The 16,346-nt window shown below is 24.6% G+C and overlaps 1 protein-coding gene across 1 annotated transcript in view; it reads right to left on the bottom strand.

The window, feature by feature from the left end:
* Nucleotides 1-16,346, bottom strand: part of LOC145843430 (serine/threonine-protein phosphatase 2A 56 kDa regulatory subunit epsilon isoform-like) — a 43,218-nt gene that overhangs the window by 18,300 nt on the left and 8,572 nt on the right. Inside the window, exons 7-10 of the mRNA XM_082950908.1 lie at nt 14,614-14,673; nt 8,846-8,954; nt 7,332-7,385; nt 5,633-5,803 (exon numbers count right to left, since the gene is read on the bottom strand). Coding sequence (XP_082807034.1) covers nt 5,633-5,803; nt 7,332-7,385; nt 8,846-8,954; nt 14,614-14,673 — 394 coding nt within the window. The remainder of the gene's footprint in view (nt 1-5,632; nt 5,804-7,331; nt 7,386-8,845; nt 8,955-14,613; nt 14,674-16,346) is intronic.

Raw genomic sequence — 16,346 nt, 5'->3', positions numbered from 1 at the left:
ACTTTCAACTTTAACTTTATAAATTACATTTTTAATTAAACAATTACCTTTTAATGGGCAGTTATCTTTGTTTAATTTACGGCAATTACATGTTAACCAACTAATCCTAATAGTAATAAGTTAAGTAATATGCCTAGAACATGTAATTGCCGTAAATTAAACAAAGATAACTGCCCATTAAAAGGTAATTGTTTAATTAAAAATGTAATTTATAAAGTTAAAGTTGAAAGTAAGGGCCCAGATAAAATTTATATCGGAAGTACAGCAGGTAGTTTCAAGGATAGATATGCTAATCATAAACATACTTTTAAAAATATAAATAAAAAACAAAGCACGCGTTTATCGGATTATGTCTGGAGCTTTTTTCACAGGTACGGTAAAAGGCCAAACATGGAGTGGAGTATTGTTTCAAAGATCAAACATGCATCCAACGGAGTAAGTAGAATTTGCCCAACTTGCAATACAGAAAGAGCAGTAATTGCAGCAGAAGATAAAGACCTACTTCTGAATAAGCGGCAAGATTTATCGAATATCTGTCCCCATAACCGACGATTCTACTTTAAATAACTCTGTCTATTTATGTACTAATTTATTTTACAAAACTCACATACACTTGCAAGTTTAATACTTCATGTTTATAAACTGTATAAATTATTGAACAATTTGTTAAAATTATTATGACGTAACATTTCTGCACAACTCAATTTAATTTTCATTTTTAAAACTTGCCTATTCTTAGAGCTTTTTGAGGTTAGTGCCTACTTTTATTAAATTTGTTTTTTTGTAGACAATTTTATAATTTTATGCTTTTATCCTAAACTTTGTTTTTAAACCATAAAGTCCATTTATAGTTACTACCTAGATAAACACTATACATAATTATACATGCTTTTTTCTGCTTTTTTTCTAATGTGTGTTAACATTTTATAGACTCCGTAGATCTGTTCTTAAACTTATTTGAGAGCAGTGAAACGCCGTTAGTTGAAATAAAGTTTTAGCACAAGAACATCTGTGATATACATTCCGATAAGCTTAGCTTATCAGGATCTCCAGGATTTAACGCCTTATAACGTTACATCTTATAAATAATTTTTATGTAGTTAACAATAAAACAATGGTAAAAAGCAAAAAAAAATCTAACACAAAGTTTTTAACTAACTAAAAATTATCACATACATAAAAAAAGTACTTTAAGCAAATATGTGTCGATAAAACTTAACACCACGCAATTTATGCAAATTAGATAGTTTACTTGATAACCGCATCAACCAAATAAATTAATAAAAAATAAACAAATTATAGAACTTAAGTTTAAATGAGCCTCAAAGCTAAAATTTACACATGAAAATGTGTTTAGTAGATGTAAACATTTTAAATTACAACTATCTAGTACTAATGCAAAATTATAGACAAAACAAAATTAAGCTTAAGAACAATAACTATAAACATGTATTATGAATGGACTATTAAGCTGTATACCATGTACAAGCTACTAAGTACATCGTTCGTAGTCAACAATATGTACTCAACAATATGTATAAAATAAACAGTTAAATGTATAAAGTAGTTTTTTTTTTAAATATTTTCTGTCTAAGCAAGATTCAAAACTAGATAATGCTCTTTAAAACTGACTAGTTACACATTTAACTAATTGTACAAATATAGCATCTTTTGCAATAAAAAACTTCATATATATTTTAACTTATTTTAAACAACACCAAATTGGAAATGGGGACTGACCACAAATTTAGCCAGCTGTATGAATATGATGTCTTTGACAATAATATACAATTTATTTTAAATTATTTCTATTTAATTCACCAACTTGGAAATGACTTGTCACACATGTAGCCTGCTGTATGAATATGGCGTCTTTGACAATTATATACTATTTATTTTAAATTATTTTTATTCAATTCACCATCTTGGAAATGAGGACTTGCCACACATTTAGCCAGCTGTATGAATATGGCGTCTTTGACAATAACATACTTTTTATTTTAAATTATTTTTATTTAATTCACCAACTTGGAAATGAGGACTTGCCACACATTTAGCCAACTTGTATGAATATGGCATCTTTGACAATAATATACTATTTATTTTAAATTATTTTTATTTAATTCACCAACTTGGAAATGGGGACTTGCCACACATTTAGCCAGCTGTATGAATATGGCATCTTTGACAATAATATACTATTTAATTTAAACTATTTTTATTTAATTCACTAACTTGGAAATGAGGACTTGCCACATATTTAGCCAGCTGTATGAATATGGCGTCTTTTACAATAATATACTATTTATTTTAAATTATTTTTATTTAATTCACCAACTTGGAAATGGGGACTTGCCTCACATTTAGCCAGCTGCATGAATATGGCGTCTTTGACAATAATATACTATTTATTTTAAATTATTTTTATTTAATTCACCAACTTGGAAATGAGGGCTTGCCACACATTTAGCCAGCTGTATGAATATGGCGTCTTTGACAATAGTATACTATTTATTTTAAATTATTTTTATTTAATTCACCAACTTGGAAATGGGGACTGGCCACACATTTAGCCAGCTGTATGAATATGGCGTCTTTGACAATAATACAATATTTATTTTAATTATTTTTATTTAATTCACTAACTTGGAAATGGGGACTTGCCACACATTTAGCCAGCTGTATGAATATGGCGTCTTTAATAATAATATACTATTTATTTTATATTATTTTTATTTAATTCACCAACTTGGAAATGGGGACTTGCCACACATTTAGCCAGCTGTATGAATATGGCGTCTTTGACAATAATGTACTATTTAATTTTTAATTATTTTTATTTAATTCACCAACTTGGAAATGGGGACTTGCCACACATTTAGCCAGCTGTATGAATATGGCGTCTTTGACAACAATATACTATTTTTTTTAATTTATTTTTATTTAATTCACCAACTTGGAAATGGGGACTTGCCACACATTTAGCCAGCTGTATGAATATGGCGTCTTTGACAATAATATACAATTTATTTTAAATTATTTTTATTTAATTAACTAACTTGGAAATGGGGACTTGCCACACATTTAGCCAGCTGTATGAATATGACATCTTTTACAATAATATACAATTTATTTTAAATTATTTTTATTTAATTCACCAACTTGGAAATGAGGACTTGCCACACATTTAGCCAGCTGTATGAATATGGCGTCTTTGACAATAATATACTATTTATTTTAAATTATTTTTTATTTAATTCACTAACTTGGAAATGGGGACTTGCCACACATTTAGCCAGCTGTATGAATATGGCATCTTTGACAATAATAAACTATCTATTTTTAATTATTTTTATTTAATTCACCAACTTGGAAATGAGGACTGGCCACACATTTAGCCAGCTGTATGAATATGGCATCTTTGACAATAATATACTATTTATTTTAAATTATTTTTATTTAATTCACCAACTTGGAAATGGGGACTTGCCACACATTTAGCCAGCTGTATGAATATGACGTCTTTGACAATAATATACTATTTATTTTAAATTATTTTTATTTAATTTACAAACTTGGAAATGGGGACTTGCCACACATTTAGCCAGCTGTATGAATATAGCATCTTTCACAATAACATACTTTTTATTTTAAATTATTTTTATTTAATTCACCAACTTGGAAATGAGGACTTGCCACACATTTAGCCAGCTGTATGAATATGGCATCTTTGACAATAATATACTATTTATTTTAAATTATTTTAATTTAATTCACTAACTTGGAAATGGGGACTTGCCACACATTTAGCCAGCTGTATGAATATGGCATCTTTGACAATAATATACTATTTATTTTAAATTATTTTTATTTAATTCACCAACTTGGAAATGGGGGCTTGCCACACATTTAGCCAGCTGTATGAATATGCAGTCTTTGACAATAATATACTTTTTATTTTAATTATTTTTATTTAAATCACCAACTTGGAAATGGGGACTTGCCACACATTTAGCCAGCTGTATGAATATGGCGTCTTAAACAATAATACACTATTTATTTTAAATTATTTTTATTTAATTCACCAACTTGGAAATGAGGACTTGCCACACACTTAGCCAGCTGTATGAATATGGCATCTTTGACAATAATATACTATTTATTTCAAATTATTTTTATTTAATTCACCAACTTGGAAATGAGGACTTGCCACACATTTAGCCAGCTGTATGAATATGGCATCTTTGACAATAATATACAATTTATTTTAAATTATTTTATTTAATTCACCAACTTGGAAATGAGGACTTGCCACACATTTAGCCAGCTGTATGAATATGACGTCTTTGACAATAATATACTATTTATTTTAAATTATTTTTATTTAATTCACCAACTTGGAAATGGGGACTCGCCACACACTTAGCCAGTTGTATGAATATGGCGTCTTTGACAATAATATACTATTTATTTTAAATTATTTTTATTTAATTCACCAACTTGGAAATGGGGACTTGCCACACATTTAGCCAGTTGTATGAATATGGCGTCTTTGACAATAATATACTATTTATTTTAAATTATTTTTATTTAATTCACCAACTTGGAAATGAGGACTTGCCACACATTTAGCCAGCTGTATGAATATGACGTCTTTGACAATAACATACTATTTATTTTAAATTATTTTTATTTAATTCACCAACTTGGAAATGAGGACTTGCCACACATTTGGCCAGCTGTATGAATATGGCATCTTATACAATAATATACTATTTATTTTGAATTATTTTTATTTAATTCACCAACTTTGAAATGAGGACTTGCCACACATTTAGCCAGCTGTATGAATATGGCGTCTTTGACAATAATATACTATTTGTTTTAAATTATTTTTATTTAATTCACCAACTTGGAAATGAGGACTTGCCACACATTTAGCCAGCTGTATGAATATGGCGTCTTTGACAATAACATACTATTTATTTTTGATTACTTTTATTTAATTCACCAACTTGGAAATGAGGACTTGCCACACATTTAGCCAGCTGTATGAATATGGCATCTTGGACAATAATATACTATTTATTTTAAATTATTTTTATTTAATTCACCAACTTGGAAATGGGGACTTGCCACACATTTAGCCAGCTGTATGAATATGGCGTCTTTGACAATAATATACAATTTATTTTAAATTATTTTTATTTAATTCACCAACTTGGAAATGGGGACTTGCCACACATTTAGCCAGCTGTATGAATATGGTGTCTTTGATAATAATATACTATTTATTTTAAATTGTTTTTATTTATTTCACCAACTTGGAAATAAGGACTTGCCACACATTTAGCCAGCTGTATGAATATGGCGTCTTTGACAATAATATACTATTTGTTTCAATTATTTTTATTTAATTCACCAACTTGGAAATGAGGACTTGCCACACATTTAGCCAGCTGTATGAGTATGGCGTCTTTGACAATAATATACTATTTATTTTAAATCATTTTTATTTAATTCACCAACTTGGAAATGAGGACTTGCCACACATTTAGCCAGCTGTATGAGTATGGCGTCTTTGACAATAATATACTATTTATTTTAAATTATTTTTATTTAATTCACAAACTTGGAAATGGGGACTTGCCACACATTTAGCCAACTGTACGAATATGGCATCCTTTACAATGGCGAACTGAGGGGGCTCCATGATGTCCAGCATTTCTTCGAGTTCCGACAAGAACATGACTTCCTTGCTACTGCAAGTAACTGGCCAGAACTTCAAAATACCCGCTACAACCTGTGAAAATTGTAAAAGTTTTTATTTCAGTGTTTTTATTCAAATTTTAATTTCGTATGCTTTAAAAAAGAAATGCATGACTTAAATTTAAAAGTTTTTCTTTTCATTTAATATTATTTTCTTATCTATTTAATATTGTTTTACTTACTGTGAATGTATAAACTATCAATAATAACTCTGGTTTATGTTGTTTTAATAAATATTTTTTGTTTTTGTATCAAAAAATTAATTTCACATACAATAAACTTTTACAAAAAGTAGCCATGCTTTATGAAATTTACTACTAAATATGTGTGCAGTTCAATTACTAGTACTACAAATACTTGCGTACATGCAACATTATAATATTAAAATTAGTCAATTAGAATAATGAAATACTAAACGTGAAAATAAAACTAAACAAAAAACATGATTTTCAAATATTATTTAAAATGTAAATAATTGATTTGGTTAATTTTCACGTTTATAAAAACATTAGCATGTAGAGTTAATGTAATACTAAATATTTAAACTTTGTATTAATATAAACTTTGTCTGTTTAAATGTTCAAAAATTAATTAACAAAGTAAAAATATTACCTAATAAAAATCAGATTTGTATATCACAAAGTTCTAGAATTTTTCAAAATTAAAATATTGAGTAAATTCAAAATTTAACATCAAAAAATATAAATATTTTAATAAGTTTAAGATATTAATCATAATAATGAAATTGTTTTCATACAAATGCTAGAATTTAAACAGTAAAAGATAAAAATTTTGATTGTTTATCACAAAATTTATTTACTACTAGTACTTCGAATACTAGACTTAGAAATTAAGTATACTAGTAAAAAAGTATAATAGTAACATAATTAATTTACAAAAAAAAGTATTTCAGCAAAACTTAAAACAATTAGAAAAGTTTTATAACTTTATGTTACTAACTTATAATTTCTTTGTAAGTAGTAAAACTCTGCATAAAGATCAGATTAGTAAGTACATGGATAGCTTGATTTCACGTACCAATAAAAGTATTCAAAACAAAATTAAAGTGCTAAAAATTAAATATAGTATTCTTACGAGTAGAAAGTTTTAAATAATCAAACTTTGAAGAAATCATAAATACTTTTTTGTTGAAAAGTACAAGTCTTTAACCTCTCAATATTTTTGAACAGTTGAGTTACTATTATAAATCGAAAGATATTACAATTGACAAAATAAAATCACATAAACTTAAAACAACACTAACATACAAACATCAACTTATTAATGACTTTAAAGAAATCATAAATAAAAACACTCCTTCCATACAACCATCAAGTTATAAACTAAATTGTTAAAAACAGTACTAAAACACAACAACAAATTATAAATTTGGTTGAAATAACTGAATAAATTTAACACAACACTAACATACAACAATCAAGTCAATTACTGTTTTAAATAATTTATTATTTAACAAAAACAACACTAACATACAACCATCAAGTCAATGATTTATATTTAGTACATTTCAAATAATTTGTATTAATAAAAACAAAACTAACTGGAGGAGTTAAGCTCGGGTCTTTTTCAAGGAACTGAACCACACAGTAGGCGAGCTGTTAAAAAGAATAAAATAATAATAATAAAAACAATTAAATAATTTTAGTATAAAAACTTAATGTGAGCTGAAAATTAATATGTGTTTGGTTTAGTTATAGGCAATATTTTATATATATATTCAGGAAATCAAACTAAACAGAAGGCTAGCTGTTTAAAAAATAATTTTAGTATAAAAACTTAATGTGGTCTGTAAATTAATATGTGTTTGGTTTAGTTGTAGTAAGGATTTTCAGACATATTTTCAGGAAATTAAACGAAACAGAAGCTAGCTGTTTAAAAAGGTTATTTTTAAAATCAAAATTACTGTTAATGATATTTTTAAATATTTTAAATTTACATATCATTACTTTTGTGTTCAAACATATACAAAAGTACTTTTTTTGTTTTAAAGTTGATTTTGTGTAATAAAAACAAACATATACACAAATATATTTTGTTTAAGAAGTTTATCTTTAGTACTAAAAGTAAACACATGAACAATACATTTTGTTTAAAAAGTTTATTTCTTGTACTAATAATAAACAAAACTGAAACATTTTTGTCTTTGTTTTAAAAGCTTTTTTTTAGTAAAAATACGATGAGTAGTAAGTTTAATATCAATTCATTATTAAAAGTTTTTACTCAGGTTTTGTTTTAATTATTAATTATAGCATAATAGTTATCTGAAAAATACAGAATGCTTTAGTATTTAGTTTTATTTAAGTTGTTTAATATTTAATTTTTATTTTTATTTAACAATACTAAGCTACATTTAAATTTTTCTGATAATTACCTATTAGTAAAACTTCAAAGCTTTTATAACTTTAGTGTAAAGTAGCTTGTACTGCTTTGTAAATGCATTCAAACTTTATGAACTTTTTTTTAGTTTACAAGCATTACTAGTACATTAACTCCTTTCAGACTGAATAAACAAAATTTTTAAATTTAAAATAAAAACATTTTTTAAAGTATTTTTTTATATTTTAAACTAGTTATTTTCTTTTCACACTTCTTAAAGTTTAGATTAAAAAAATTGTTTTATACGATTATATCGCAACCAAAAGGGCCAAGCATAATTAACCTTTATAATCTCACATAGCTTTTTTATTACTAGCTTTGTTCTAGAATGGTAGAGTAAAAAAGCTATACTTTTTCTTTAGTAAAACATCCATTAACAAAAGATAAGGCAATTAGCTTATAATATTTGTTAGTAAAAACTAACTTTATCTTTATAACTATAGACATTCCCTTATAGCATAGTTGCCAAATTTTAAATACTTAAAAGCCACACATGTTTAAATAAACAAATTTGCATAATTTGTTTATTTAACATTTTTGTATTATAAGCTTTGTGGAAACTATGTCTTATACACTTGAAAGTAACAGTTTTATTTTATTTAAATTACCTTGTAAAATCATCTTTTTTAATAATGTAAGTATAAAAACAATTGATATTTATAAAATTAATTAAACTAACTTGTGCGTGGAATAGAACCAACCCTCTAGTTTTGTGCAGAGGAACCAAAACTTTTAATAAAAATTGTTTGTGTTCGCTTTTGAGCGGCAAGGCGAATCCGTTGATAATGCTAAAAATAAATAATTATTTTTACGTTTTTATTATGAAAATAAATTAAACATATTTATGTATTTATACATAATAATTCAAAACTTGTATTACATATTAAGCAAGTTGGTAGCGTAAAAAATTTTTAAGAAAACTTGTTTTTGCTTGTTTTTCAAAGGTAAGGCAAATACGTTAATTATACAGAAAACAAAACTATGTTTTTTAAACTTTAATTTTATGTTAGTATTGTGTACTAAGTATGTTAGTAAGTGGAATAAGTACACTAGAAAATTTAATTAAGTATTCTAACTTATTTATCCTAAAAACGAGTGATTTATACAGTAGTATGTAGTAAATGTAAAGATTTTTCTCAATTTTGTAGTGTAAATTTATTTTTATATGTTTTTAGACATACTAATAAGAAATTAACATGACAAAATAAATATTTAAAATAATATTCAACTCAAACCTGTAATCATAAGCTGTTAAGTTGAACTTTGGCACAATTCTCATAAAATATTTATTATGCCAACATATACTTAAACATTTTACCGCTTGTTAAACAAATATACTTAAGAGGCTTAACATAAATAAAATAACAAATAAAATATAATAAATAAAACAATATATAGGATGCAGCAGTTTTATTGCAGCTAAACAAGCTATTTTAAACAATCAACTCTATGAAGATGTATAAAATTTATATTTTGTTTTTGCTGTATATTCTATTTATTTCTTTATATGTTTTTCACATTAAATTTAGCATTGTGCGTATTATGCTTAGCTTTGACTTACACAAGTTAATCACTAGTTTTAGTTTATTCTCAAGTTGAAATGCGTAAATTTTTTATATGTAATTATCTATAATAATTCTGATGTGTATTACAAAAATAATTAAATAAAATAGTACACTTCTCAAAAAAATTTAACTACATCAGTTTAGTTTCAGAAAGGTAGTAAAACACATTAAACCAGTGCTTCTGAAATGGGGTTCCGCGAAGCCTTTCGAAATTTAAAAAAGAACATTTATTTAATTAATCATTTTATTTAAAATTAAAATTAGGGGTTCCTTGGGAAAGTTGGACTTTGGAAAAGGGTTCCGCCACTAGAAAAAGGTTCAGAAGCACTGCATTAAACTATAAGATTTAAAATTTGACACCTGTTAATGTTTTTATTTAACGTTTTAAACCTTGATGATCAATTAAAAATAAACCAAAAAACTTCAAAGCAATTATGTGGAAATACAATACACTCTATAATGTAGGATGTTACAAAAAGTACCGGATGTAAACTCACAGCTAGCTGAATACATTATGTGCTTTGAAATTGTACACAACCAAAATACACAACCAAATATAAATTAAAAATGATCTTAAGGTGCATAATAAATTATTTTTCCGAAACATAATAAATTATTATCAATATGTAATTAACATTCTAAAAACAAAGTTATATAATTCGTAGCATTATAAAAAAAAAGTTCTTACTTAAAATAACAAAAGAAATCAAAATAATAAAAGTGTAAAACTTAAGTACATTACTAGATAAGTTTTACGTAGCAGGGAAGAAAGATTTTGTATAGAATGAAAAATAAAGTGCTAAAATAAATAAAAAATTTAGCATATGCAGTACAGAACTAACTTTAATAACAATACACTTAAAAAATATAATTATAGAGCTTATTTATTAATTTAAATTTTTTTTAAGATTTAAATACATAAATATAACTAATGACCAGAATTAAGTTGAATAAGTATAACGATTTATAAGTTTAAAAACTAAAAATAAAAACAGAAAACATTACACTACTTCAAAATTTTAAACTAAAAAATAATTCAGAATAAGGAAGCATGAGTACTTAATTTTTTGAATTTATATATAAAACTTTTAAATAGAATAATTTGCATATTACAAACTAGAGTAGTCTTTAATAAGCATGTAATACCAAAATTGATATATTGAAATAAAATTTTTAAATAATCATGTTTAAACATTAATATTTTAAATTGGAGTTACTGAATTATTAAAATCAAGTTTATAAAACAAGAATGGAAATATAAAATATTTATATGAGTTTTATACATATATATATATCAAAAACAGTCGAAAATTTATCGCTATACTCACAACATAATAAGAACAAGTACAAAATTTATTTGAGTTGATTTAAAAATTACAATACTTAGTTTGCTTATTTATCAATAAAAACATTCTAAGTAGGACATTGTATATAATAAAGTATAATTACAAACTAAGTTTTCAATTTAAATTTAGATACATAAGTAGCGTCAGCATAAAGATATTAACACAAACAAAAAAGAAACAGTTTTCATTTAATTCAATTTTATGTTATTGAAAGAATTTTTAAACAATAAGAAAACACGAAATTCATTCAAGTATAGATAGTAACAGAAACTTAAATACTATTAGAAATTTATGGTTGAATAAACTTTTTTAATACACATTTTTTAAGGTTGACTACAGAATTTAAGGCTGACTACACATTAAAACAATGCTTAACTTTAAATTAAGACTTTTTAACTGTTACAAAACTTAAAGTTGACAACTTTTACTTAATTCGCAATAAACTTAAGTATTACAGAGAAATTAAAATGAAACAAAAGCATTTTAAAAATACACGAACGTAGCTTTAAGTTTCTCAAATTCAGAAATTATTGATTTTTTTTAATTAAAATTTTTGATTAAAGTTGTAATTTAATTTTAACACGTAGTATAAAGCTCGTAATTGTAATAAAAGTTTTCTAATATTGTATATTGTGATTTTTGAATTAATTTGAGACATTTGATAAAACTGATTAAAAATAAAAACAAAATGCAATATTGTAAATCGCTTAATTTGCATAAATAATATAAAATTTATGCACTACATATTTCTAATGTATTGCAGTTTTCACAACAATTAGTTTATAACTAACAACTTATCATTGAAAACATTTTGGAAAGTTTAAAATAAATATTCTTATTTTGAGAAATTAAATGACATACATAAAAAACATTACGTAATCATGATACAAAGTTTACCCTGTTAAACACAAAAGTTGAAAAGCTACAATTTTCACTTGTGAAAACATGGAAAAATATGTAGAAACAATAAAACACATTATTTCTTACACATTTTTAAATGTAGCAACTTTTGTAGTATACTATGTTTTTAATTATAACTAAAAATTATATTCATTTATACATTTACTTTTAGGATTTTTAAAAAAAGTAGTTTGTGGTATTTGTCAAGAATAATAATTATATAAGTAACTTTACAGAGGTGAAAATCATGTAAATGTTATGTAATAATAAAGCCTAATGTGTGTTAATTTATTTTATAAAATGTATCAAGCTTTTAGCTACAAGTCTGTCGTGACACTAGCACAAAAGAAGCGAGTTTGAAATATGAAATTTAAAACGTTCAAATGTCAATTTGTTGTTACTTCTCTACAACAAATCATAATAAAGTGGTATATTTTCACTAAATACTAGAGATACATTTGGTGGTTTTTTTAAGACACTTTTTTTTATTTTTCTTGTAAACTAAATATTTTTTATCATCAACGCTATAAAGACGAGTATTAATTTTACACATATACTTTAAGCTATTAACTTTTAAAACTGGGTATGAGAATATTTTTATCATATAAAAAACAACTCTTAAAAAATGACAACTTACTCACATATTCTTTTGAAAATAAATAAACATGACTGACTTTTAAACTGTGTCGCACAAATGAACGCACAAATGTCAATTTTGTTGTTTTTGCTCAACAACAAATCAAAATAAGTGTAGAATTTTCTATCATGGTGTTTATGAATGGAACTTATTTATGGTTTACTTAAAAGTTAAGTTTAAAACTTATCTTTAGAAAAATCACAAAAAATTACGTGTTTACAAACAAAGTTTTAGGGAAACTGGACTCGTATTTTTCTTCGATAAAAACATCATGATATTTCGGTGTTGTTCAAATATATTTATTTTAATTGAGTTTTAAGTTTTGTTTTACTTTTTAATTATAAAATTAACTTGAATTTTAAAAAATAAAAATACATATACATTATACACAAATAAAAATGGTTATTAAAAAATGGTTTCCAAAATCTCCTTTTTTTTCCAAGTATAATTACGGCTAACTACACCATACAAAATATCAATTCCATTAATTCCAAAAAAAAATAAAAAGTTCAGATAAAACTTATTTTAGTTTGTAGAAATGGTTTATTTCGAAAAGATGAAAATGACGGACTTTCAAACTGTGTCAACGAGTTAAACTCGCAAATGCTAATATTGTTGTTTTTAGCTCAACTACCATAGTTCAAGTTTAAGTAGTGAGTTTTGTTTTCACAGTAAGCATACTGAAGTGTTGTATTTATAAACTGATACCTATATAGGAATAAAATCATTTTTATTTTTAACTAATAAATCATAATGGAAACTAATCAATTTACAACCGTATAAAGTTACTTTTATATTTATTTTCGGTTGGCGAGCTTTCCAAGTCTTTCGAAACTAAACTTTTACATGATGAAAAATTACGGGGACTTTATGTGAAACTCATGAACTTTATGCGTTGTTTAAATATCAAATATTCCAAAGTTTGCTTATGTTTCACACACTTCAATTAAGATAAAAATTATAGGAAACAAACAAAAATACGCTTGAAGTTGTTATTTGCTATAACTTTTTGAAAGTTTGAATGAATAAAAAACATTAAAGTTTTGTTACATTTATTAAACTATTTTTGATTTTAAGGATGTATTATTTGATTAACTTTCAAACAACTAACTTCAAGCTATCAGATATAATACTGTGTTGTTTAATGTAAAGTTATTCTACCCAGCTAGATACAAATATTTCATTAAACTTTAACTATACAATTATTTTTTCATGTTGTTCATTTTCAATAACTGATTAATCTTTTTTAAACTAACACTATTAAAATTAATAATTTTTATCAGTATAGGTTTTCATGCACTTAATTAAATCTTCTTTGTTTACAAGTATATTTACGTAGTTATACAAAAACTGATAACAATATCATTAAGTCCTTTGTTTACTCCAAATCCCATAATGACTTATGTGTTAAGATTTATGTTTATCTGGCAAATATGATGCTTGAACAAACATAAAACTGATCAAATCTTTAAATAGGACAGTTTTTATTTACTTGCAAAAACCATGACATTTTATTTAATAATTTGTACACATTGTATTTTTAATAAGGGTGTGCGGTTTTATAGAGATAAATGTCAAGTGTAATACATAAATAAATAGTAGTTTTTACAAAATATATAATTAAAAAATAAATTGTTTTTTAAGCATAGAAAGTTTCTACATTAATTTTGTAATGACATAAACAAATCAAAAACACTACTAAACTAGTGTAATGATAAATTAATGATAGTTTAGCATGCTTATGATTATTCAAAATTATATTACTCAAAACGTCTTAATGTACTTATTTTAAGTAGTTTTGTATAAAAATAAACACAAATTAAAAAAACCTTTCTGTAACTTTAGCAAGTTCTGATTAATAACATAAATTAAACAGTTTTTTACTTGGTAAAATAAGTTAAAATTTAGATATCTTATTGATTTACTTGAAAGTTTTATCATACATTTAAAATATTAAATTATTAAAAATATATTATTAAAAATATTAATTTAAATTAACCTTCCGAGAATTTCAAGGAGTTCTGGTATGCCAGGGAAAGCTTCTCTTTCGTAGATAAATCTGTAAAAATATGAAAACTTTAAATGTATATAATGAAAAATTACTTATTAATACTTTTTTAATTGAATAATTCGATAAATAAAACTTGTATCAACCATTTAGCTCCAAACAATATAAAAAAAAATAAATTTCGGAAAACAAGTAGGAAAAAACAGTTTAATTGACGAAAAAGAAGTGCAATTTTTTTTAACATTTAAATTCTTAGTGCACAATTTAATTTATAAAGTTAGTTTAAGAGTTAAAATTTTAACATTTCTTTTGAAAATGATCACTTATGTATGTCTAACTTTTAATCTAGAATCAAATGTTTCCAAACAATACCGATCTTTAAGTATACATGATTACAAAACATAGGAATCACAAAAAATTGAATTATTAAACTTAATACCTTTTGTTTTTATATTATTCCCCATAAAATGTTATAACATCTAACACTAAACTTACCATTTTATAACAAAATCAAAAAATTCTAGATTCTTTTGATTAATTTTTAATAAGTTTTAACCTTTTAAGTCAATTCTAACCATTTGAAGTAAAGTTAAATTATATAAACAAATTAAAATCGTTATAATAATAAACAACATAAAAAATAATATATTTCACATTTAACCTTTTGAAAAAAGATTATACTTTTAGCTAAAACCAGTGTCTCATAGTTACTGTGCTTTTGAATAAAATCAATCACTTTATAACTGCATGCAAATGTAGCTAAAACAAGAAACCTTAGTGTCTAAATAATCAATCTTTATTTGAAGCTAAAACTTTGTCTGTTAGGTTGTAAAGAGTTTATAGTGTAAACAAATCGCACACATTACTAAAGTAATTTTAGCAACATAATTTCATTCAAGTTTAGCTTTACACAATTTAACAAATTTTGTCTCAATAATCTCTAATATCGGAAATCGTAAAAGTGTAGCTAGAGTACTAAAGAATTTTCAACTTCGATACAAATTACAGATCACTTATGATCAAAAAATGTCAATAAAACTTTTTGTTCAATTTGTCCACAAACTAAAGAAACTCTTATTAATATTGACTTTAAATCTTATAATGAAGTATTCTAATGAAATCAATCTAAAAAACTTAAATAAAAGGTAAAATCACATTTAAGTAATAATGTATTGTAGATATTTATAATCATAGATTGTAAAAAAGTTAATGTAAGACTACTATTTATTATACTTAGATTGATAGCAAAATAATTAATCAAATACAACAAAAGTCAAGAAAATATATTAGTAAATATGTTAAGAGATAACAATTTTGAATTATGACATTACCAAAAGTTTCTAATACATAACTCTAAAAATAAAATTTTCACACATCATAAATTCAAAGTAAGTTATGAAGTTTAATTCCCAGTAGATTCAAATGTGGCGTGATTTAAATATTTGATGTAGTTGATAAATAACCATTGGGAAATAAAATTATGTTTTTGTGAAAATATTTTCAAAACTATTCATAACACTAGTTCCTCCCTACAATATTTTCCTATAATCGATTTACATGTAAAAAATTCAACCTTAAAAGAAAGCAATAAATATTTATTGGTTTATTTGTTCTACTTGAAGATTGAACAACTTTAATATACTAACTCCAAGATAACATCAAAAAAAAGTTAAATATTAAAGAATTTACATTTTAAAAATTTTATTTTGTTAAATAACATGTGT

This window comes from Thalia democratica, chromosome 8 (genome assembly GCF_965202585.1).
Source record: "Thalia democratica chromosome 8, ktThaDemo2.hap1.1, whole genome shotgun sequence".
NCBI lineage: Eukaryota > Metazoa > Chordata > Thaliacea > Salpida > Salpidae > Thalia > Thalia democratica.
This window is presented reverse-complemented; position numbering and strand designations above follow the sequence as displayed.